Source organism: Macroventuria anomochaeta (assembly GCF_010093625.1).
Source record: "Macroventuria anomochaeta strain CBS 525.71 unplaced genomic scaffold BU25scaffold_51, whole genome shotgun sequence".
Taxonomy (NCBI): Eukaryota; Fungi; Ascomycota; class Dothideomycetes; order Pleosporales; family Didymellaceae; genus Macroventuria; species Macroventuria anomochaeta.
In genome coordinates this window covers 174,646-198,810 of record NW_022985412.1, presented here as the reverse complement: position 1 = coordinate 198,810, position 24,165 = coordinate 174,646, and the positions used below count along the sequence as shown (strand labels likewise).

Sequence of the window (24,165 nt, the reverse complement as noted above, 5' to 3'; positions counted from 1 at the left end):
GGCACAATGGCGTCAAATTATCGAAAGACAACTCGATCAAGGTTGAGTGGCAGGCTGCTGCGGCGCCGAACCCAGAGACGAACCTGGTCGTGGCAGATTTCCCTATGAACACGTTGCCAGCCGCTGCAACGACTAAACACGGTGCAGGTAAATGAGGAGATATATGTATGTTTTACCTGTACAGTAACAGAGCTACGGTATTGTATGCACTGGTTTTTGATATTGTATACAAATGCAATGTCTTCCATCATTAGCGACGTACAGATGTTGCGGAACTAAGACCAAGGATTTTCAATGGTTACGAGATTGCTTGAATGAGCCATGATGCGCATGATAAGATTCTGCGGACGGCAGGGACACCATTGGAACTTACCATATTGCAGTCCAGCTTTTTTTGTGGCAGTGTAGGCCGCTGTAGTACACTGATAGCTACGGTAAACGACAACGTAGGACTATCAGATTGATGGAATATTGCGCTGAGTTGCTATCTAGCTAGGAGAAGACGAGTGTATACCTGACCTGTAACACACTAGATTAAGGTAGTCTGCTACGGGTATAGTCAGACTTTGGATGGACTAATTGATACCGCAGCATTCTTTAAATACGTTTTGAGTAGGACTTGTCCAATTTCTTAGTACTTATATTACCATGTTTGCTAGGTGTACATTTCCCGGTGTTGTTCATTAGCATGTAATCTGTCAGACAGCACTTTCTTGTCTTGCTTGGAAGACTCCGTCGAGGACGCGCCAGGTCCGCTAGTTAGGCAATGCATGATATAAAGTTTCCTGCTACGTAAAGCTATGGGGCAAAGTTCCGGGATTTGCGTTCTGTGATCAAATCATACGTGAGCGTGTTACGTGACTGCAACCACCCATTTTGGTGACTTGAGAATATGTGTACACTGACATGGGATCGAATGTGCTAGCAATGCCTATGTTTTGGCGTCATTCATTATGCGAACTAGCCAATAAAGGCTCTGACGTGGTGCAAGCATACAGAGTCGAACTGATTGTCTACCCCAGTACGTAGGCGCCACATTGCATGCTACCAAATTTTGTAGAAACCAGTCGTATTGGGGTAGTCCACACTCAGATTCAGGAGATAGGAGCTGGTCAGCTTTTGAAGCAGCGAACTGGCTAGGGCGAAGGATTCAATTGGCGCGATCTTTGTAAACTGGCTACTGGGGGACTAATAAGCTGTCTATTGGACGATGGCCCACTTAATTTAGTGTGGCAGTGTGGGCCACTGTAGTATACTGTCGCGGTGGATTGTGAGTGATCCGTACGCATGTGGGAAGAATTGCAGGATTGAACTGAGGTTGTATTTCACTATTCTGTGTGTTTAAATATGTTGTGGTCTCGGTTGAGACCCTATTACCCTGGTATATACTGTTCTGGGGTAGCGACTTCCAGGGCCAGTATATAGTCGGCTTCTCCTCACGTAGTCTAAACCGTGACATATACTGATAGCTACGGTAAACACTACCGTAGGCCTATCAGGTCAATGGAAGACTGCGCTGAGTCGCTATGTGACGGTTTATGGAGTATAGAGGTCATGTGCCACGTGTGTTGGCGCAGTGCTCTTGCCCTTTCCAACAAGCCCTTTCCACCTCTGTCTGAACGACAGATGCGTCATGAAAACAGACCCTGATGGCCCGGTGAGAGAGACAGAACACTGGACAAGAACAGCACAATATATACACTGATTCTACTGCTTCGCGCGGTTTCCCCCTGACCGACTGCCCTGCGCGGTTACACCTTCGTTTATTGCAACTACTGCGCCACGCTACCTAGCTAGGAGATGACGATATATACTGTCCCTGTAACATGCTAGTACAGAGCAGTCTAAGCAAGGGTACTCGGGTCTCGTAAGGGCCGACTGATACCGCAACATTTAGGTTAGATTTATCCGAGCATAGCATGATTCCTACAAGAATTCTGGGCTTGCGAAGTGTGAGGCCGAGTTTGCAAGGAGCTGCATCTTAGCATCACTTGGAGTCAATTACCTGTTTGTTTGCAATGTCAAGTGAACACACATTGCTGCTTGCAACATCATATCCGAACGAAGTCATGTCTCCACTGGTTATTTGTCATTCATTGCGCCGATGTTTAAATCCAATGGCATCCTAATTGTTCCCTTATCCTGCGTCTCCAAATGAAATACACTAAACTCCAATCAGCCTAAGGCTTACCATACTCCTCACCAGCCTTGCTCCGCTGGGACGAATCAACATACATGGAAGTTTTCGGAGTATTTGAAACCTTCAGAGTTTTGGAGTTCCAAACCGCAAGAGGTTGTGTGTCTATGTGTACTCTAACATGGTCATGCACTTTGAGGGTAATGGCCGTTACGAAGCGCCAGCTATTCACATTCAGGACTTTCAAGCCAACGCACAAACATCCGGTGAAGCCCCGCACGACATGCACACATACACGACTCATTTTACCACAAGCAGCACACTTCACAATCCTTCGGTTCAGTTGTACCGGAAACTGCGCCTATCATCCGTACTTGTCGACAACGATGCTGCGGCGTAGTAAGCACTAGATCATTAGTAACCGCTTAGTTGAAACAATATCAACAGATAAAGCGCCTCTACATGCAAAGCTCTCGGGCTAGCTTTGGTATATGAAGCTTGATTGGAGATAATGCCATCGATTACTGCATTGGAGGATTCTTTGGTGGTCTATCGTAGCTCATTTCAGGATGCGATGTTCGACATGCGACTCATACGGGCGCCTGACGAAGTATATAACGGGATGAGATCCTCAACTCAGGATAATATAAGTCAGCTTCCTCATCTCTTCTCCGGACGTTCCAGACACACCCATCTGTTTCACCCAGAGAGCACTTTTCCCACTGCACTTAATTCATCACACTCCCGTCACTATACTCAGTATGTCTCCATCTCGTCGCGCGCTCATCGCCATCACCTCCGCCCAGGCCTCTCTTTTCGAAGGCGGTGGCCACCAAACGGGTGTTTTCATCGGCGAAGCCCTGCATCCGTACAACGTCCTCAAAGCCGCGGGCTTTGAAGTCGATATTGCCTCTGAGAAGGGGACGTGGAAAGAAGACTGGCTCAGTCTCCAGCCTGGGTTCTTGAGCGATGAGGAGAGGAAGCAGTATGATGACAAGAGCAGTGACTTCCGCAGCGAGATCGATCGGAATGTGAAGGCAGAGGATTTGTTGGAGAAGGAGGTATGCTGATGTTTGAAGTATCTCCTGTTAGATGGAGGCTGATTGTGCGGTCGCAGTATGGTATCTTTTTTGCGTCTGCAGGGCATGCTGCTTTGATCGACTACCCCCATGCTGCGAATCTGAAGAAGATCGCGGCCAAAGTCTGGGAGAACGGTGGCGTAGTCTCCGCTGTGTGAGTCTCCATTCCTCTCCCACTCACTCTATCCTGCGATAGTACCTGACAGAACTATAGCTGCCATGGCCCAGCCATCTTTGCTGGCCTTCTCGACCCCGCTACAGGCAAGCCTATAGTTCAGGGTAAGAAAATCACTGGTTTCACGACCCAAGCTGAGGAGGAGATGGGGGTCATGGACGGGCTTCGATCGTGGAAAGAGCCACTGGTTGATGAGCATGCAAAGATACTCGGTGCTGAGTGTAAGTTATCGCCTTCCCAATATCGTTGTGTATGATCTGTGCTGACATGATTGGTGTAGATGTTCGGTCCGAAGGTGTCTGGGATGACTACCACATCGTCGACGGAAGGATTGTGACCGGCATGAATCCGCAGAGCTCGAAGAGCACCGCAAGAGCGGCTGTCCAGGTGTTTGATAAGCAGTAGTGAAGTTCATCTCGGGATATAGGGTTGGAGGAAGAACCTTGGACAAGTACACAGTGGCTAGTTTATGAAGCTCATCGTACCCCGTACTGATATTCTTAATCGCCATCAGAAGGGCTTGGTAATCTAGAACTCAAATAAGGAACTCCAATGTCCAACCTCCTTACTGCTCAGCAAATAAGGTCTTGCATGATTATTGATTTTCGACTTCTTGCCCACATGACTTCGGTATATTCTCATAGGGACCAATATAGAATTAACTAGCCTAATAGTAAGGATACTACTAACTACACGCCCGCAGAAGACTCTGGAATGGGTCACTGTCGAGAAACACCACTTCTTGATACTATTTTGGAAGGTGTGTGTGAAGTCACTGTAGGCAGGCAATCGGACACAGGATGGATTGGGGCCGTCTGAGGCCAAATGGAATGAGATTAGACGAATCCTTGATGGCTGAGCCTCAAGGTTCGTAGGGAATATATACAGGTAGCCTGTGAGCCTCCGGCCCAGCTCCGGAGTACGTCCGAGGGCTGGCCGGTACATGTAAGGAGAATACTCGTGACAGTGTGGGTGATTACCATAACCAAAGATCTGATACTTAGCTCCTTTGGAGCAACTGTAACATCACCCCTTAACCGCAACAGAATCCTTTATAGATTCAATGTAGCGGTGTGGACCGCTGTAGAATACTGATAGCTACGGTAAACGATAACGTAGGACTATCGGGTCGATGTAATACTGCGCTGGATTGCTATCTAGCTAGGAGGAGACGACTATGTAGCGGTGTGAACCGCTGTAGAATACTAATAGCTACGGTAAATAATAACGTAGGACTATCGGGTCGATGGAATACTGCGCTGAGTTGCTATCTAGTGAGGAGAAGACGACTATATACTGACTCTGGAACGTGCTAATCCAGAACAGTCTAAGTAAGGGTAATAGGGTCTCGTATGGACCAACTAGTACCGCAACAATTATGTTTGACAACTGACAGTGTAATCCAAGTAACAACACTGTCTCGTCCTTGCAAAACATTGCAATGTTTCTTTAGCACAACTTCAAGTTGCAATCAATGTAATTTGTTGCGGTGTCAGTCGGTCCTTACGAGATCCGATTACCCTTGCTTAGACTGTTCTGTACTAGCACGTTACAGGGACAGTATATATCATCATCTCCTAGCTAGGTAGCGACTTTAATGCTACGGTATTGTTTACCGTAGCTATCAGTATACCACAGTGGCCCACGCCGCCACATAATTGATATACTCAGTCGCCAATGACTGATGCGTGAGTCTTCGCCAAATGATATCATACCGGTTACACCACCTTCCAAATCACCCTTCTGACACCCAGAATCTCAACTGGGAGGCTTGTTAACATTCTCACTCAATTTAGCAGCCCAAGGACGGTGGACGACAGTTGCCATTTTATCTCAATCCCTTCAACTTTGGCTGCTTCCTGCCACCTTCCTTGACATCCTCATCCTCTACCCAAGTATTGATGATATATTGGATTATCTCAGCTTTCCAACAATTGCTAAGCGTCCACTATTTTTAGCCTTTCAACATCCTGTCTTTCCTTCCCAGGAGAAACGCCAGGGTGAAAGAGAAGTGATTGACAGTGTTGACATCAATATCCTTGAAAATTGAGCATTTTGCCACGATGGTCATGTGGAGGACTTTGGTTTGAAGTATACAAGTGTTTGATAGTCCATAAGACCTAATTTCGATGCACAAGCCAACACACACCCCAACACCTTCACAGGCACTACAAAAATGAGGCTGTACAGCCACACACAAAAGCAATTATCACAAGAAACTGGGGGAATACTTCATTGACCTATGCAACAAACTTTCTTATTCAAACTTTTTGAGTGGAGCAATTTTGCAGCCACGGCTGTTGTATGTAGGTGAGGGAGTTGGGGAATGTGGTGCAGCAACACAACAAATACGCGCAGCCGCACCACCACTATTCTGCTTCTTTTTAGGTGCTGCTTCCTGTGAGGCCTGTTGCATTACCAGAGGGGCTAATGCTCCTCTCGTCTTCCATAGTCTTAGACTCAGATAGGACGTTAAACCAATCAATCAATCAATCCTGTGAGGCCTTGCACTTGCCTGTTTTAGGCAATTGTATGGCTTTTTTTGGCGTTGCGGGCTTCCTTCTCATGCTGTCTTTGACCTTTGCGTGCATCAATTTCCTGGCGCTCTGGGGCACGCTGCAGGTCACGCTCTTCCTTCTCTCTTGCACGCTGCATAGTATTCAGCTCTTTCTGCTTTGCTTTAATAAGCTTTTGTGTGTGATGTAGCTCACGTCTACTAGCTTTTGTATCATCTTGTTCCACATCATAAGCTTGTTTTGCATTCCATCTTGCATCTGTGTAACGGGGTTACAGTGCTGCAGTGAAGTAGGCTGTCACGTGTCAGGGCAATGGCGCTAGCCCATCGTGACACTAGCGTGGCATGAGCAAGCAAGAGCATAGATAATCTGCCACACAACAGGAAAAGGATGGCAGCAATTAATCTTACTACGCAATTCCCTACTGCTACTGAGCTCGCTGTCACATATACCCTTACAATCTGCCTCCTTCTTGGATGAAGGACTCCACCACTGCGCACCACCATGCCACTCAATATTGTGCGCAAACAAGGGCAACACTTGCTGTTTATCCTTTACTTTCTCCTTCATGCTTAGGGCCCATTGCGCACCATCAATCTGGTGTTGAAGTAGCTGGCTCTGCACTCAAAGGTGGTGGATGTACTGCTTCAGTGATCTGACAGCTGTACTGTCATTACCCTGAGTTGCTGTGCAAAGTAGGGTCTTTGCTTTAAGTCACAATGGACCGATTAATACCGCAACAAATATCACTACAGGCGCACATGCGCCTTGCGCCATCACAGCTCTACCTCGCATTAGGCATGCTTATCGCGTACTTGTGATTTGAATGGCGCCACCTTCACCAAGGGAGAGACCGAAAACAGCAAGTGAAGAGGCAGCTAGCAGCGTAGAGTAGCCCGTGGAGATAGCCCTGATGGCGACGATAGCGCGTCGATGGGAGGAGACGCGCGCCGGGTTAGTTGAGTTGGTAGCGGTGTTTGTTGCTGTTGGCTCTCCAGCTGCCGCTGCCTCAGCTACCTCAACAGCGTGTCGCTTGCCTCTATCGCTTACTTTGAGGGGCATGATGGATGTTGATGCGCGGAAAAGTAAGCCAAAAGCTGCGATGAGGCCTGAGTAACGCGGAGAAATGCAGTAAGCACGCGCCAATAGGTGGCTAGAAGCGCTAATTGCCACTGAAAGTACTCCGATAGAGCGTATGCAGCCATCTCTACAACCTTACAAAAGTCGTCATAACAACCGCATAGCTACTGGAGTTACCAATCATGTCAAGTATACCAATCAAGCGGTAGCACGAGGCTTGACTTGCTTACAAAAATAGGCGTAGATGCTTGATTTGACTGACTCACTATTTATCAATCAACTCAATCAAGTTAAACAAGCCAGCTTGCTTGTTGACAACTGTTCGGCTAAGACCACATGGTGCGGCCGCAACTTCATACTTCCAATTGATCACTGCACGTACTCTTTTTCCTCTGCTTTCGGTATGCGAACTATGATGCCGGTAATTAGCGCTCCAACTAGCGTGGAGGCAAGCCCAAACCACCAGATGGCCCTGATGCCATCCAATCCGATTTCTCTAGTGGGAAGTGCTTCAACCTTTGTCCCAATTGAGTCACTTAAGGACGTCATGACGGCCGTACTCAAACTCTGTACAGTGACCAGCAAGCTCCCAGCGGAGCCCTGGTATGATCTGGGTACGCTCGAAGTGATGAAGATTGCCGCTGCAGCAAAGCCCATATCTGGGCCAAATGTTGCGAGGGTGACTCCTGGCATTGATAGCGCCCAGTAGTTGGAGTTGGGAGTCTGTGGGAGGAAGAAGACGGGCCCTAACGCGAAGCATGCCATGCTTGCAGTGAAAATCCAATGGCCTGGTACCACGTGCAACGTCTTGGAAACAAGCCAGGCAGCAAGTACACCGACGATGCCGTTGGGCAGAAGATATAGGGCTACTGTCAATGGAGTTGCTCCTTGAAACCGCTGCCAAGATTGAATAGCGTAGAATTGCCATCACCATCTGACATCAAAAGTTAATAAGACGATCTTACGGCGTCAAACCTGGAAGTATGAAGAACCTACTATATGCTCCTTGCCCCCGAGGAAGTACGAGACCAGAAGTGCAGCAAACCTCCGAGCCAGCCAAAGTCCATTGGGAACATTGGGACGGGCGACACGTTGTTCCACTAAACAGAACCCTCCAAGTATCAAGAATCCAAGAATAATTACGCAGTATGTATACGGATTCCAATGAGCAGAAGAGCCCTATGTAATTCCAATGAGGATTAAGCTACAGCCTGTAGATGAGAGGAAGGCGCCAGCATAGTCGAACTGGCGTAAAGCGGGTGCCTCTTCAGTGAGACTGTCACTGGCCGATTGTAGAGGAGGAACGGTGAGATGGGCAGCAAGAGCACATGGCAAGAAAGATCGAAGTACTTCCAAAGATCCAGGATAGTTGTGCACTTAAAGCCCCGCCTTGCGTGCATCCGGTCCAGAAACCGAGCGGCGAACCGGCAGCCATGAAGGAAAACACGCGTTTTGCGAATACTGGGCTTGTACACCCGTCCGAGGATGCTCATAGAAGTGGTGACGAGTACACCGACAGCGAGGCCGTTCATGACTCGAGCCACAAAGAATAGGATTTTAAGATTCGGGCTGATAGCCACGGCAGTAACTGTCGCAGTACAGTAAGAGGTCATGTTACAGCACTGTATGAGGTTGTGTAAAAGGACCGACTGGACCAGACTCCTTCAAACAGTATCAGTAACATAACAGCTTCACGGTCAGTTCTTCTTTCCGTTCATTCACAGTATATAACCACACGGCTTGAGTACAATACAACTTCAGTGAACCTCAATATCCATTGCCCAATACCGATTATCTTCAGTACCGTCACAGTAACTGCATTCCATATTGGTCCCCACAGAAAGGCACTGATTATAAGGGGCTTCGGGGGAGCAAGGTCGGCTAATGGGCCCGAAATTATGACGGACAAGCCGCTTGCGAGCGCTGATGACCCAGTAAGCCAAGGAGCCTGGGTTGGGGGGATGCCAAGTGCCTCCCGAAAGGTCGTCTGGGTGACTGTGATGTGCCCCACAACTCGCTAAGCTGCTTGTTCGTCGTATCGAGGAAATCGGAGGCCCGGTCGTTGGAATAATACGAGCGAAAGAGCGAGGTCGATTGATGGTCGGCACATAGCATCCACGTAGGTGTGCGATAATGCGGGGCGAGGCCAGGCAATATTAGATGCTTATAAAGATGCAGAGTCGGAGGTGTGGTGCAAGCTAATGTCATTAACTACATGAGGTTCCCGTGATTGCGCGCCGTTTTGGCGAGTTGGCAGCGAAAGGCTGAGCTCCGACTGGCGATCGACCACCCGTGCTAGCCAGCGCTCGGTGCCTGGCCGCACGGTACGAACATAAGCCACGAACATGTTGGCTGTGTTGGCATTGATTCCGAGCGGGCCGTTGCGCGTCTGACACATCTGCATTCGAGCACGTTTCGCAGACAGCTCGCCCCATGCGCCAATCCACTCCTCCGCTCCTTGACAATACCTCCAAGACGCTGTCGGATCCCGAGCTACCTCATTTTGATGACGAAATTCTTGGTGCCAAGTTCGCATGTCCTATAGTGCTTCGTACCATTGAAAGAGTCATCACCACCACGCACAGCTTGTACCTGAACACGAACAAGGCACAGAGCGAAAGAAATGATGCCTTGGAGCTAACAGAAACGATGCACATGACAGACACTGGTTTTGACTCTTGACTAGATTAAAAGTTCCATGGCCACGCCGAATCTACTATGCCATTTCTCAGGATCAGCATCCCTGGGTACCATGTCCGCAGCTCCATTCGCAACACAAGCCTCCGCCACCGTCATCCTCGCACTGTCTATAAAACCAAACTTCTCATACATCCTAACAACGCCTGTGTTCTTAGGATGTACGACAAGCCTAACACGCGTCCAAATTTCTCTATTAGACGCTCTCCCCATCTCGCCCGATGCAAGTTTCCCGAACTCGATTGCTGCCTCGGTAAGCCGTTTGGCAATACCATGGCCGCGATACGCAGGAAGTGTGAACAGACTGGTAAGTTGCCAGCGGGTCTCGGAGCCTTCGGGTCCTGGTTCTGGTTGACAAGACTCAGGCCAAATGTAGTCGTCTCGGGATACTGGGCCAATCATGGTGAACATTCCTATCCATTCGCCATCTAGCAAGATTCTCAATTGCCTATTGCCAGGTGCTAATGATTCCTCGTCCGTGTCCGTTCTTATCGCAACGCAGATCAGAATCGTCGTGCTTGGTTCGGTGATCCTGCTGAGCCATGTCGATTGTGGGAGCCGAGCTTCGCTATCGAATTCCGCTGAAAAAGCCTCTGGGGCGCTTTTGAGCGCGTCAAGCTTGAATTCGCGGAATCTGGTAGCTAGGGCATTGAGATGCGTACTACCAGAGCTTTTGGGTATACGGATCGTAGTGTACATCTTTTCTGGAGTAGTAGACATGGTCAAATTTGGCTCTTGATTCGACCTGTGCAAGCAGGTCTATCCCGCGACGAGGTATTTATATACAGTGGAGAGACCTCGCAGAAGGAGGCGACTCTGACTCACGCTTCAGCCGTATATTCCTGTCGACCAGATACCAGATTTCGGCGGTGATTAGTCAACATACATGTCCGCACAGGCTGCGTTCTCATTGGCCAGCTCGTTACTAGCGCCCGCTTTCGGCAAGATGTAGATATTCGCTCTCTCATAGTACTACAATTGACAGTTCACATCACCACCCTCATCAGAAACTCCTTCCATCAATGAATACCCTTTCTTCGAAACGCTTGTTTGCGCAGCTATCTTTTGCCAAGGGAGCACTCCAACAGAACCATATTCGATTGTTGCTGACAATCAACAACGAAGCTAACGTGCGACGGTCGACTAAATCGCTGGTACTAGGCAAGACCAAGGTCATGGGTTATGAGGAGCGTAAGGTGGCACGAGAGAAGCGCGTCGAGAAAGATGCTGCGCAGAAGGTTAAAGGCAAAGGGAAACGAGGTCAGAACCGCACGAGTGCTGTGCTAGAGGCGGATGCAGCAGAGCCAAGCTTCGCGACTGGAGTCGTTGGCAGGTCAAAGAGGATCTTCAGTAAGACACTGTATGGAAAGAAGCAGTACAGCCAGCCACTCCATGGTGGCAATCGCGAGTGGGTAACGTTGTTGGCATGTGTTTGTGCTGATGTTACAGCTCTTCCGCCACAGGCAACATCTACGCGGTAGCCGGCCGACCTGTACAACAGAGCTAGGTCGGTGAAATAGGCCCAAAGAAGCACTCTATCCACTTCACTACATCATCCACTAGCTGGACGAATAACAGCCCGGTCTTACGTGGCTTAAAAGGTGTTTCATCACTACACTAAGCAGAAAGCTCGAAGGACTTGGCAGCTATCAATAACTGACGGGCACGGCAGCTGACGGAGGTGTGTGGTAGAAGCTTCTATATAGTGCTATCACATGATAGTAATCGGCGGGAGACCTTCACTCCGCCCATCCCGCGGACAGCAGTTATGTAACGAAGGGTTTCATCAGGTACCACGACGACAACAAGATGCTATTGGTGATCTGTCCCCCACATTCACCCACACGCTGCAACTGCTCGACGTAATGTGCTTCAAGCCTCTATCGTCAAACTACTCTCAAGAGCTTGATATGCGCACTCATAGGACGCAAGGATGGGTGCCAGTAAAGATAAGCGACTTCTCTCCTCTACTATAAAAGACCTGGGTGGCAGCTTTTACCGAAGAGTTGATTCCGAAGCCCTTTAAAGCCATAGGTATATTTCTACCTAACCGCAACGTTATACTCGACAGATTGATACCAAGAAGGCAGCACCAACAGAAGCGGAAGTTATTTAAACTTCAGATGCTAGAGAACCAAGCTGGCTCAAAGCTAAGTTGCTGCTTTGCTCAGTAGTGAAGGATAAGGCAGTGTAGAGGCGCGGGCACCTGGGGAGAGGGTCTTTCTTCACCTCTTAACACAGAATGAGCTACTTCAGTACCAACGTGACGGCGCGAAAGAGGCCTCAACTGAGAAGGGGAAGCATAAGAACAAGTAGCGGGTTCTGCCGTTGATGTCACATGAGGTTGAGTATCATGGGGGTGCGAAGCAGTGGTCACCTCGATTGAGGAAGGAGGCGGAGGTGCGATGGGATGTACAGCAGCGCCTTGAAGAAAAAGAAGAGCGGGTAAAAGCTACTAGGAAGCAGCTTCAGATCAACAAGCTTCTTAATGAGAAGCTGAAGGAGGAGAGGCGTGTGGAGCGAGAGGCAGCCAAGCTGAGAAGGCTGAACAGGTCGCCGAACGCAAGGCTGAGAAACAACGTCAGAGGGAGGCTAACGACGCTGCAAAAACTATACAATTGACCCAAATAGGCAAGCGCAAGGTCTCACAGCAGCCAGCAGCAAAGGAGAAGCAAAATCGTGGTGCTGGGGGTGTTAGGTGTGCTTCTCCGGCCGCAGCGCGCTCCCCACCTCCTCCATCCATGTTTAGCAGCCGTGGCCGCCGCAGTAAGCATACAGAAAAGTTTGAGTGATAAAATTTGTTGCATAAGCCCATAATTTAAGGCACTAGAAAATCTCGTGATAATTGCTTTTGTGTGTGGCTCTATAGCCTCAATCTTGGGGGAGCGGTTTGGGTGCAGAGGCACGCGTTGGGTGCATGGGCACGGTACCTGCGTCGCTCGCTTGCCAGTTACATTACTATACTCTTCTTATTAAGCATACATCGTTCCTTGCTCTGGAAACCCTACCTCCTTACCTGAAAAGGCACAATGCCCTATCCTATCTTCCCTTCTATATTCCAGACTTTCAGTCTGTGGTTTCCCTACAACGCCCCACTTAAGCTTACTCCTCGCAGCCTCGTACCCATCCACCTCATCCCACTCGATATGGTGACAAGCAGCGCTCATCGCCGCACTACAGCTTCCTGCGAAATTCATTCCCGAAGTATACTGTATATACCCGATTCCAATCACCGCAGCTACCATCGAAATTCCCAGGATCAGAACTGAGACGATAGCAATAGGCGAGTATCCGCAGCTCTTCCAGCTGGTCGTGCTCAGCGAAGCCCCACCAGGCTGCCCCAAGGGACTGTATAGGTCAATAGCGACAAGGAAGATGGATTGCGAGACAAGCCAATGTAGTATACCGGAAAGACCCATCAATGGGATGGAGTAGCGGTAGGGAAGTTGAAGGAAGTACGTTGAGCGCTGGGCACCGTGCCGTCCATGGGAGACGCGCAGACCTTTACGGAAGTGGGCGTATTGTGACCATTCGTAGCCAAGGAGCATGCAGGTGAAGAGGCCGTTGTATGCAAAATACAGGAATGAGAGGATAGTCTGTGCCAAGTTGGCGACCACGATATTGGACATGGTTCCTATGAGAGGCCATATAATGACGGTACGTGGGTCCTATGCCAAGCAAACATCGTTAGTCTGTGTTTGAGATTTCTAGACGTATCATGAAGGCAACTTACAATGGCACCGAAACCCAGTTTCAAAAGGGCTGGGAGTGTGACCGACATCGAACCTTTTAAGGCTTGGATGCCGACGATGAGGAGTGACAAAACGACCACGAGTGCTATCCCAAAGCTATACTGAGGTTAGGCGTCGCTTCAATGGATATGGAAAGCGTGGATACCGCGTGTACATGATAGCTTCGGCAGGAGATACGACTTACAATGTGAAAGTAGTGGTTCGACGAGTTTTGGACGTGACATCTTTCCACCTGTATTTAGCACCAGTCCATGGCTTCGGACCAGCTGGGGAAAAACCCTTATGCGCCTTTACATCCTTTAGGGTTAACAAGCACAAGTTCTTTGTCGTCTGATCTGGCTCTTCTAGAAATGAAGATACAGCGTCCCCCTACAGAAAAGTCCCGTGCGTCAGTGTCCGCATTGTATGAGAAAGGAATGCCTACTTACCATTGTCATTAGTGGATTCTCCTTGACTATGAGGACTGTATACAGTATAACACAACCTTTTATAAGGTTCATAACTGTAACCAACCATGAAATAGGCAGGAATACATGCAGTTTACACATCGGTGGCGCAACTTCACTACTCATAAGAAGCAAGATTAGCAAACACCCATATCAAGTCTATCTGTACAACAAAACTTACCTCAAACAGTACTCAATTGGATATCCCTGTACGGTCCAGGAAGAAGCATTTCTTTTTATTCCATCAAGTTTGTTGGCACACCATGACGGGTCGTAAAGTCCCACTTCGTAGTAGTCGGTAGTGTTATCTTGGCTGCAGATCCAATCGTATATGGTAGCTGCACGAGATGGGTCCTCAGCTATCCCTGCATCGATCGTTGTGACCTGAAAGACATGTGTACCATTAAGAACACGTCCAGGACGGTCGCTTATGGCTTCCGTATGATCGTTGCTTGAGACGAGGAGCACATTACGGTAATTACTCTGGATCATTGTACCGTACCTGTTGATACAATCTTCGTTTTCTAGTCGTTCGAGAGTGCCGTTCTTCCATTTCTCGTGCATCATTACGGCAACAGCTTGCGTATCGCTTCCGGTTCCTCCGCAATGGAAACAGTCGGTGTCATCAAGGTACGCCTGATTGACGTTGAGAGCGAGGTAGGAGTGCGATGCAATTGAACTGTACACGATAGAGTTGTAACTATAGGTTGTGAGTAGGGTCAGACAACCCCCAATATAGACATTGATTCGCTTACAAGAGATGAAGAGGTAATGATGACAATCCAAGCAAGCCCCAAAGAACAACCCTTGTACGATCGATGTACTTTAAATTCCGTATGCTAGGGACTCCAATGTCGAGCCAAATCCCTTTTGCATGCGCAGCATCGACCTCCTTTCGTGTAGGTGCTGAAAGACATTGCATACAGTAATTCGAACTCGAAAGAAGGATCGTGCTTAGCAAATTGATCGCAAGATGTAGATACATATTCATCTTGCTAACTGCATCGAGTTTGCAGTTAGTATATACTCCTTGTGTTTGTTATTTTGATACGAGATGATGCGAACCTTTGTGGCACTCCTCTTCGAAGGTCTCTTCAGATGCAGCATTTCTGTGTGCAGAAACCCAACATGAGACAGAGAAATTAATGAAGAAGACCATAATGACGGAACATGCGCAATTTAAAGCGCCGAAGCGCCAACCTTGCGCATACCATCTTCTGGTAGACGCTTGGACTTCTGCTCCTGATGTTTGTGTGATAGTCATTTCGATGCCTCTTCCTTGATCCTCTTCATGCTTGCTGTCATCCATCGCGCGTCGCTCGGGTGTAATGTTTCGGAGCTCAGCCCAGTCCGCATCAGAGGATCGATCTCCCTGCTCTTCGACTCGCATGAATCGGGAACTTGAACCATAGGGCGGGCGTACAGGCGAGGGCCATATTTTCGTCTTAAGGTCTGTCAGCCTCATCGCGGTATATACGTGAGGGAAACAGCTTAATAAAGAGAATCCTTCCAGTGCAGATGTACAATACTATTTAAGAGGCTACGACTGCAGGGGTTTAGCGAGACTTGCCGCATAGAGCTTGGCTAAAGAGGTAATGATCATGGTTGTCCCGATGAAACCGTACCATGGCATGGCGGTAGGACATTCGTTGGTGGGAATAACGCTGACAACCCCTGAGTTCCGCACAGACTCAGTCAACTGTGGGGGCGGAAACGTAAGCCTTGCTGTCATAGCGATTCAGAACCCCATCTAGCATACCCTTGAGCACATGCATCGCATGTGTGTTAGAATGGTTAAACCAGACTACGAAAATCCGTGGATTTGACCAACAGTTAAAAGTGCAGATGCAGATACTGTGAGGTTCTTCGCCACTGCAGGCATCCTATGCAAGCGCCCAAGGATTGCACACCCAAGCGCGGCAAAGTGAAACACTTGTGCTTACGCTGATGACATATGTAACCCGTAATTACCATGCTGTACCAAAATCAGTTGGTTCTTTTCGGTCAACCTCACATGAGGCTTCAGACCCTGAAACAAATCACGCCAGTCAATTGTATAGGAAGCCAGCTTTTCTTGGAATCAAGAGCATCTGCAGCATTGCAGCGTAACTTGAAGCTACTGAGTAATCTGCATGTAAGTAGAGGGTGACAGTATGGAGGATGTATGTTGTGTATATCTAAAAAGAATGATGATGCAGCTCATATGTAGTGGAAGAACGAAGTAAACACTGCAGTAGCGCCAGTTTACACTGCAACTATTTACTGTGGTTGATCTTCTGATATTGTATTAATGACCCGTCCAACCGGCCACAAGCTGGCACCCATACCTTTGCAGTCAGTAGACACCCAACGTCATGCTCAACACAGAAAATGAAGAAAGTCATATTTTACCGTAACACAGAACCCTGTAGGGTCCAACAGTAGACTAACCTCAGGTTCCATGGTATCTGTTATCTTCCCGCCTTAGATTCATGTTCGTCGCCAAACTTCTTACCGGGATTATACGTGTCTTTGTTCCAGCCTTGGGTACCCCGTACATCACCCATGGCCAGCTTAGGATGTACATGTTCCTCGCCAACCAAACAGCAGTGACGTCTTGTCTGGAACCATTTTGTTAGGCTCACAGGTTCGGGGGATCTGTAGCTGCGGCTGACATGTCAGCTATCTGGTCCAACTTTGGGCGGCGTGTCACCACCAGCTTCAATTGTGGTTTGGCAACGTCAAGACGTATAGTGCCGGCTGCTTACCTAGTCGAACCAACAATCTGAGCATAGCGAGTGTGGTTGGCGTGGTTCTTCACCTCTGTGGAAGGCACCGATTCCTCAGACGGAAGGGGTCCAATAGGCTTCTTAGACCATGGTTTGGGGAACTTGTACTTGTGATAGATAGTGTTGATATAGTCACGCTGAGACAGGCAGAGATCACCTTCAGCGCGGTTGCAATAGACAGGGTGTGACGGTTTATGGAGTATGGAGGTCATGTGTGCCTGTTCGCCAGCGGTCCGTTGCAGTGTTTGCCAGCGTTCCGTTGCAGTATTTGCTAACGGTCCGCTGCACTGATTGTCCAGCTCATTCGGTTAGCTCGGGTTTGCTTCCATACCCGTTCACGGCTATTCCCTTCTACTATATAGTCCCGATCGATCCTCGCCATAGCTCAAAAGATCAATCAATCATCTCAACCCTTCCACAGTGCCACATGTGTTGGTGCTCCTGCTCTTCCAACAAACACCTCCTGCTCTTGACTGCACGAGATACATACGTCATGTAAACAGACCCCGCTGCGGTTGGAGTGAGAGAACAGAACAACAACGGAACACAATATATACCGATTTTACTGCTTCGCGCGGTTACCCCTGACTTACTGCCCTGCGCGGTTTTACCTTCACTTATTGCATTTACTGCAACACAGGGACTCCACAGGAGGTCTGCTGAGTTTGATCCTGAAGGTTGGTGATCTCATACCGCTTGCTAAGCTTGCGCTCAAAGTCGTTGAGGGCAGCTGAGAAGCCAGGCTTTGCCATTGTGATGATATCATCCCTATAGAAGAAGATGATAATGTGATCGTCAGTCCAGAGGCAGTTGGTATCTAAGATAGGATGGAAGTTAAATGCACGGAGCGTTGTTGTGAAGTCGTCATACCATAGAAGAGGGGAAGTCTTGAGCCCATAGAGAGCACGGCGGAGTTCCCAGAGATGTTGGTCATCTCCAAAATCATCGGGTTGATAGCAGTAGATAGTCTGAGGAAGAAACGCATTGGTGAAGGCATTAACTACATCATACTGACAGATCTCGAAGTTGAAACAAGCAGCGAGTGCCATTAGCATACGAAAGATCTGATTAGCGAGAGTGGCCGCATGAGTATCCTCAGCGGTTGTCTGGGGATCTCCACGCACACAAATTCGAGCCTTGAACTTCAAGAGATAGCCCTTGAAATCGAACTTGTAGTTAAAGACCCACATCAGAGGCACGATCCCAATCTTCAGGATGTTGACATCGGCAAGAGGGACCTCGACATAAGTTTCTTTGCGAGTGATAGTATCAACCTTGGTACAACAAGCGCCCATAAAACCATAGCGGAGAGAGGGAGGGAAGCTCGTTCCAGAATCAAGGAGGAGCGAGTAGTTGAGAACGGTGGATCCTTGTCTTGGGTTTGAGAGTCCCAGCAACAATGGATGACCAGTAGGTGATAAACAAGTTGGGAGTGCGAGTTTGCTTCGATAATTCATCCAAATTAGTGTTGGTACGGTACGTGCGCTTGACATGAGAGGGGCACGATATCAATGGACTAGACGGAGTAGAAGGAATGAGCAAGATACCCTGAGGGGAGCGTCTAGACGTTGGAGCAGTATTAATAGAGACTGGGGATGGACAAAGGTTGCTGGAGGATGAGGCCTCGTTGCGTGAAGAGAAGTGGTTGATGGAATGGTGGCCCCCTCAGTGTTGACAACATCAGTGCTAGCTGATACGGTTTCCTCGGTTTCTTCTTCTGACAACGAAGAAGCCGTGTCTTTGGCATCAGGTTCATCAAAAATCTCAATGGTATCAGTGATGTTGTTCAGCTCAATGCCACGGATGAGTTCACCGCTGTCAGCAGAGCCATTGAAGAGAGTTTCCTCAAAGGTGACGTCTCTAGTCCTGATGACCTTGCCTTGATGATCACGAGACAAAGCGGTGGGAAGCCAGATTCGAAAGGTGTTACAGGAATCAATGCCAACAAAGTAACCGATTAATTCACGAGTGAACTTATCTTTCCGTTTGATCTTCTTGCGTAGAGCATACACACGACAGCCGTACATGTAAAGATGTGCAAGAGATGGCGGCATGCCATCAGCAGCTTCGAAGGGAGTCTTCTAGGGAAGAGCCTTGACTGGTGTACAATTGCTGAGATAGTTTTTGTCAGCCTGTGCCTTCACTACGTCTTCTCTGAGAGGCTCTGCGCCTTTCCTCTTCTGACTAGCGCCCATAGCTCCCTCCGTGTAGATAAACACTACGCAGATAGTAACAATACATCACGATTCTGGTCATTTTCTCCCCATCGACAGTTTGCAGTAAGGTAAATTTCATGAGAGAGGTAGGGAGGGAGTTGGGATGAGACCGCGAGGGATCGAGTGCGGATGATGAACATTTATCCAGAACGCTCAACGTCACCAGACTGGGCAGGTGTATCAGGAGCTCGAAGCTGCAACTGAATACCTTCGTTGGCGCAGTATGTAGCAAGTGAGTTGTCGTCAGCTTCGAATCCAAACCCCCTCTCTCTCTTCAAAAGGATGAAGATGGGTGATGTGTTGAACTGACGCTTGATCTTTTGATCAAGAGTACGGAAAGTGATCAGGGGTACTTCATTCTCGTGGCTTCTGATAGCATAGACGAAACTGAACTTTGTGACGAGGTCATAGACGAGGAAAATGTACCGTTCTCCAGTGAAAGCCTTGCATTCCATCTCAATGAGATCAATGGTGTGGCGGCATGGGCCGCTATAGTACACTGATAGCTACGGTAAACGACAACTTAGGCCTATCAGATTTATGGAATACTGAGCTGGATTGTTATCTTGCTAGGAGAAGACGACTATATACCTGACTTGAAACATGTTAGTCCAGGATAATCTGATGTGCGCAACCTCAGGCCTACCGACAGTATTGATACCGTAACAACTTATGTAGTCAGTCATGCCTTTGGCTGGACCCTCGAGCGTTTCCAGGCAAGTAGGTTGACCGTGGCTTTGAGCGTGCTTGCTATTACTTTCAGCTTGACATTGCTGATCAGGTCAGCTTGAGGACCGTTGTTGCTTCATCGAAACGCTGATTTCATTCGTTCAGGAGTTCGTTCTTGCTCTTGTTGTGCACCATCAGGAAACGACCACGTCTTTCCTATGTTATGACTCGCTCCTGAAACTCGTGGGCTGTACGATTAGACCGACAATGGAGCTTCTCTCCACGGCCATTCGGAGAGCCCAGACTTGCTTCAGCATATCGTGTGATGTATCTGCCCAGAAACTGTCGGGCTCCAATGACACGAATCGGTTCCATTCCATTTCTGCCTCTGTAGGTGCCTTCCGATTAGGTCTCTCCTGGAGAACAAACTTGTAGATGAATTTCTCTGGGGTGCCTGTACGAGGGAGTTTGTGTGTGATGGGTAGAATGCCAGCCTCTACTTGAAACATCGAAGTGTTTGCGAAAGCTAAGTAGAAGGCTTCGTCGAGGATTTTAGACCCTAGTGCGTGGCGTTCGCTGAAGCGTTCGCTGTAGAACACAACTCCAATTGCGGTGGTCACTGGTCCATGTATACTGACCAGCTCCATGAAGGGAAGTCGTCAATGCGTGTAGAACCCTAAGCATTATCCGCGGTCCACAAAAGCTCAGGAAGAATCTGATGTACCACAAGCTGTGTGTGAGCATGAGACCCCAGCAATTCTTGGAACGCGGCCCATCTGTCTTTTTTGTATGTCAAGTTGCAATGTAGATACTCCGTCAGTAGACTGTGCCACCATTGCATACGTGCTGTTATCTAATATTGTCAAAGGTGCAGCATATTGTAAACCATAGTCTTCAAGTTAGCGTTGCTTTGACCCCTCTGCATGAGTGAGTTCCCTTCGGTCGCGCTGGACTGTATGCAGGCCCAAGATATCTGATCAGTGCCAAGATTCAACATGTGCGGCGATAGACAGCGCTCCTGTACTACCCACGCGCGGCTGTGCAAAGGCTTGTCATGGTACTGGCCCATCGTATAAACTCCTTTCCTGAGTCTGCGCCTTGATCGTCGTGCAGAAGTGGGGAGAGCTGACAGGGAAACACGGCCAACGGTTGTCGATCAAAGAAACATCCAGCATCTCCGTCTTTTGCGCCAGCTGCAGCAATCGTACATACGGAGTGGCGATAGACTAGGCCCATAGTAGCTGCCTCTTTGATCCAGTCTCCTTGAGAGTCCTGGATGATGCAGAGCGAGTCGATCCAGACATACTCGTATCCAAGTCGCACAGTAACGGACAAGGCCTCAACCAAAGATTTGGGTAAACTGAATGGGATCCGAACTCGGAAGTCGTCTAGGGTTGCCTACATGAGCTTAGAGGGAGTGCTACCGTCCCAACAGTGCGACAGTGTCATGTAAGAAGTGGCCTGGTCTAGTTCATGCTTCAGTACCAACGAGCAAAGTCCACTTTGCCGCCATCGAGTGTAACGTGAACCACTCGTGTAAGAATGAATTTCCCTTCGGGCGGTGTGGGACCACGACAATCATCGTGACTTGAGAGACAGCTATCGAGCCACGTCTTCGCCAAAGCAATGACACATTCGCCGCACAATCTGTTGAGCCCGTATGAATCGTGAATCGTCATCGTAAGGTCATCTTCGTGGAAGCGATGCAACTGATAGTCTCCCAACTGACTTGTGTCAAATACTTGAAGCATCGGTTCAGCCCTGGTCACCATCTGCTCCAAGGCTTCCCGCGTATCTGCCGGAAAAAAGGTCAGATTGTTGCGTAAGGCAGAGGAGTCAAAATCTTTCGACCATCGCGAGATGTGATGAATCGTTCTTCGCTCGGGAAGGTAGGTCTGCACATGCAGAAGCGCTCCATTCATAGCGCTCTCAGTTTGTTTCCGACGAGCTCTGAAGATTTGCTTAAAAAGATGCTTCTTGCTTCGAGACGTTGTACTTTGCAGGATCTGCTGTTAAGTATCTAGCTCAAAAGCCCACAATAACGCGACATTGATTACGCAATCGATCATATTACGGCCCTGCGCCGAATCTATATTGATTTAAAGATTGAAGCTGGTGCTCGAGGCATGTTGGTGTCGATGGCGTCCTGTTTTGCGCATGGGGTCGGATCAGGCCGCAGCCAAGCCGGAAGGCACGAGTTTGGAAATTACCTGCCTGTTTCTACAGGGTTGTGCCATCTCGTATCAGCAATGGTGAGAAAGATTCGCTGTGTGTATTAGCGTACTTTGATGCAGAGCAGCTGTGGAAACCAGACTCAAGCTGCACGAGTACGACACCTTTGGTTATTGAGGGGATATCAGGCTCGCTGCCGTTTGTTGTTGGTATCTGGTTCGACTTGATCGAGTTCTGCAAGCCGCTTCAGCACAGTCTTCTGTTTGCGAACATGCTCGTTGCAGTGGGGATGCTTGTACAGTTGCCGTTTCGATCCGTAGTCCCGCAAGCAGACGATATAAGCTGCCAGATCTTGATCGGCCTCTTCTGTGTTGTCGTAGTGATACTCCGTCGATGCATCAGCGACACGTCGAACCTTCAATTAAATAATTTCGATAGCAACCCTGGACTGTGGTTCGCTCTTCACGTCCTTGCCGCCCACAAAGAAGTTCGATGTGCGCCTGTTGGGTTGCTTGTGATGACCAACATTTCCAAAGCCGGGTCTTCGAAGGGAATGATTGGCGACAAATGAGTCATGTGGGTACTGTCTGTATCATTGCTGGGAACATCCTCAGTCCAATAGCAGCGAGGTCATTTTTGACTTGTGCTGCTGTGGGGCGGCCATCTCGTTCGGACCTCAATATCGAACTTATGAGACTTAGCAGCTCCAATGAGCAGTCTTATGCAATTTCCATGAGCTTGACATCCTCCAATATTGTCGGGTCCTCCAGGGCGCACAATCGGTGCAGGATACATCCAAAAGCGTACACGTCCAACTTCTGCGAGAAAGCGGCCTGGTAACCTCAAATCTCTGGTGCTTCGTACCCCAGCTTTCCTCGACCTCCGGTAATGCGTAAGTAAGAGTTTGCATTTGGCTTGCAATGCCAAAGTCTGCAACACACAGGTCTGGTACATCTCGTTGCGTTAATGGGTTCCAAGGCTCTTTCAACAAGACGTTCATGAGCTTCATGTCCTGGTGCAAGATGTTCATGCTGTGGCACAGCTCCAGAGCTACAGCGATTTGATACCCATTCTCAACAATCTAGCTTTCGGAGAAGCGCTCAGCAGCACCTCGCAGCATCTGGACTTGGCGATCTAGGTCTGTACCTCGGTAGTAGTCCTTGAAGAAAGAAAGCGTGTTAGTTTTCCTGTTGAACTCAAGGCCATCATGAAGAGTTGCGATGTGTGGTGCACCCCTGAGTGCTTTCATGTGGTCATACTCGTCCAATGCTGCTTCGGCGTTCTCGAGGTGTACTTGCTAGCATGCTACAGTCTATTTGACATGAGCACTTACTGTCAGTGTAGGTGATATATAGGGAAGCTTCGCACCTGCCCGTCTCGAAGCACCTCGAAGACTTGGCCAAAGCCGCTGCCCCCTATCCACTTCAGGACTTGTTATGAGGGGTTGTCGCTCTCAATGAGCCACGGCTTCTTCGGCATGGTGAATGCTCAAGCTGAATAAATGTCCAGTTGGCCCAAGAAGTTATTGAGTTGTGGAGAGGTGCAAAGGAAGAAGTGGAGGTGCTGAAACAAAGGGTTCCCGCATTCGGCAACTAGTACTTAACGGGATAGGCGCATCCAGACTCTGGAGATGGTCGATGGATTTAGGCTTCATGCTCCACGCGTTAAATTTGATGTTGATGCTTGTTGATTTGCTGTTTCGCTCAAGCCTAAGTTCACATACGCATCATTGTTCAGATCTGTCTTGTGTAGGTTGGGCCACAGGCTAAGAACAACCATTTCCTCGCAACATGGCTGGACGGCCAAAATCGACAAAACAGGCAGCCACACGTGTTATGTAGCATTACAACCACACGACGATATACGAATATCAGTAGATAATACAACACGTACACTAGTGTTCTGTAGAAACTCTGCAAAGGAACTGAGCATCCGACGCGCGTTCAGGCTCTAAGGCGAGCAAGGCGTGTGATTCAGACTTCATAGAGACCGGTTATGGTGGGTACGAGGCTGAATATCTTCGAGCCTGCTGTTCATGGTAAGCCTTGCGAAACAGACTATTTTGCTGCTAAGTTGTTTGATGGTTGATCTGAAGCAGCTCACAAAGCATCTGCGCTGAGAACTCTCCTCTACTTCGGCCTTGCCATTGTTACCACCTTCGAGCATATGTAACCTGCTCGAGTAGACGTAAATGAAGAGTTGAAAAGCATCTCAAGAAGTAGATTCGTTGTTCATCGTGTTAAAGTTGGAGGAACGGTTCACGCTACAGCCAGTGGGACGGCCCTGACAAGACTAGCGTGACATGCAGGTGACGTCTGTTGGAGGCTGTGATTCCTGGGCAGAGCCCTGCGCGGATCTCATCAGCTTTTAAGATTACCACCCGTGGGCCCAGGTCCACTCATCTCAACCACGAGCCGTTGCGCCCGCCTCTCATAACAATCGCTGCATCAATTCGCAT

The 24,165-nt window shown here is 48.7% G+C and overlaps 8 protein-coding genes across 8 annotated transcripts; 3 read left to right on the top strand and 5 right to left on the bottom strand.

The window, feature by feature from the left end:
• The first annotated feature begins 2,796 nt into the window (after window positions 1–2,796).
• Window positions 2,797–3,935, top strand: BU25DRAFT_403881 (class I glutamine amidotransferase-like protein). The gene is made up of 4 exons (XM_033705098.1): window positions 2,797–3,198; window positions 3,255–3,370; window positions 3,431–3,612; window positions 3,672–3,935. The coding sequence occupies exons 1-4, from the start codon at window positions 2,899–2,901 to the stop codon at window positions 3,794–3,796; spliced, it is 723 nt and encodes a 240-aa protein (XP_033556025.1). The 5' UTR covers window positions 2,797–2,898; the 3' UTR covers window positions 3,797–3,935.
• Window positions 3,936–7,356: 3,421 nt separating this feature from the next.
• On the bottom strand, window positions 7,357–7,752 carry BU25DRAFT_463421 (uncharacterized protein; the record flags this gene model as incomplete). Its single annotated transcript, XM_033710601.1, has 1 exon — window positions 7,357–7,752. One exon carries the CDS (start codon window positions 7,750–7,752, stop codon window positions 7,357–7,359), a length of 396 nt encoding a protein of 131 aa, XP_033556024.1.
• A 1,900-nt stretch (window positions 7,753–9,652) lies between these two features.
• On the bottom strand, window positions 9,653–10,423 carry BU25DRAFT_415826 (uncharacterized protein). Its single transcript, XM_033707627.1, has one exon. It carries the CDS (start codon window positions 10,402–10,404, stop codon window positions 9,670–9,672), a length of 735 nt encoding a protein of 244 aa, XP_033556023.1. The 5' UTR covers window positions 10,405–10,423; the 3' UTR covers window positions 9,653–9,669.
• A 265-nt stretch (window positions 10,424–10,688) lies between these two features.
• Window positions 10,689–11,191, top strand: BU25DRAFT_495530 (uncharacterized protein; the record flags this gene model as incomplete). The annotated part of the gene is made up of 2 exons (XM_033711863.1): window positions 10,689–11,092; window positions 11,134–11,191. Exons 1-2 carry the CDS (start codon window positions 10,707–10,709, stop codon window positions 11,189–11,191), a joined length of 444 nt encoding a protein of 147 aa, XP_033556022.1. The 5' UTR covers window positions 10,689–10,706.
• A 1,387-nt stretch (window positions 11,192–12,578) lies between these two features.
• BU25DRAFT_403871 (uncharacterized protein) lies at window positions 12,579–15,366 on the bottom strand. The gene is made up of 7 exons (XM_033705097.1): window positions 14,948–15,366; window positions 14,638–14,881; window positions 14,064–14,582; window positions 13,865–14,000; window positions 13,621–13,805; window positions 13,418–13,532; window positions 12,579–13,352 (listed from the first exon to the last, which is right to left on the bottom strand). The coding sequence occupies exons 1-7, from the start codon at window positions 15,345–15,347 to the stop codon at window positions 12,657–12,659; spliced, it is 2,295 nt and encodes a 764-aa protein (XP_033556021.1). The 5' UTR covers window positions 15,348–15,366; the 3' UTR covers window positions 12,579–12,656.
• Window positions 15,367–19,006: 3,640 nt separating this feature from the next.
• On the bottom strand, window positions 19,007–19,321 carry BU25DRAFT_463417 (uncharacterized protein; the record flags this gene model as incomplete). The annotated part of the gene is made up of 1 exon (XM_033710600.1): window positions 19,007–19,321. The coding sequence occupies one exon, from the start codon at window positions 19,319–19,321 to the stop codon at window positions 19,007–19,009; it is 315 nt and encodes a 104-aa protein (XP_033556020.1).
• A 1,157-nt stretch (window positions 19,322–20,478) lies between these two features.
• On the bottom strand, window positions 20,479–20,897 carry BU25DRAFT_326467 (uncharacterized protein; the record flags this gene model as incomplete). The annotated part of the gene is made up of 2 exons (XM_033702297.1): window positions 20,479–20,626; window positions 20,683–20,897. Coding segments are annotated over 2 exons (363 nt in total), but the record flags the coding sequence as incomplete, so codon positions are not given.
• Window positions 20,898–21,400: 503 nt separating this feature from the next.
• On the top strand, window positions 21,401–22,730 carry BU25DRAFT_482296 (uncharacterized protein; the record flags this gene model as incomplete). The annotated part of the gene is made up of 3 exons (XM_033711130.1): window positions 21,401–21,424; window positions 21,641–21,787; window positions 21,835–22,730. The coding sequence occupies 3 exons, from the start codon at window positions 21,401–21,403 to the stop codon at window positions 22,276–22,278; spliced, it is 615 nt and encodes a 204-aa protein (XP_033556018.1). The 3' UTR covers window positions 22,279–22,730.
• Between the last annotated feature and the right edge of the window lie 1,435 nt (window positions 22,731–24,165).

Bases quoted from the DNA above. Each gene is read 5' to 3' on its own strand.
- BU25DRAFT_403881 (XM_033705098.1), top strand. From the start codon at position 2,899: ATGTCTCCATCTCGTCGCGCGCTCATCGCCATCACCTCCGCCCAGGCC. The intron at 3,199-3,254 runs GTATGCTGATGT...GTGCGGTCGCAG, and splicing joins AGGATTTGTTGGAGAAGGAG to TATGGTATCTTTTTTGCGTC. The intron at 3,613-3,671 runs GTAAGTTATCGC...TGATTGGTGTAG, and splicing joins AAAGATACTCGGTGCTGAGT to ATGTTCGGTCCGAAGGTGTC.
- BU25DRAFT_403871 (XM_033705097.1), bottom strand. From the start codon at position 15,347: ATGAGGCTGACAGACCTTAAGACGAAAATATGGCCCTCGCCTGTACGC. The intron at 13,806-13,864 runs GTAAGTAGGCAT...ACTTTTCTGTAG, and splicing joins AGAATCCACTAATGACAATG to GGGGACGCTGTATCTTCATT. The intron at 13,533-13,620 runs GTAAGTCGTATC...ACCTCAGTATAG, and splicing joins CGAACCACTACTTTCACATT to CTTTGGGATAGCACTCGTGG.
- BU25DRAFT_415826 (XM_033707627.1), bottom strand. From the start codon at position 10,404: ATGTCTACTACTCCAGAAAAGATGTACACTACGATCCGTATACCCAAA.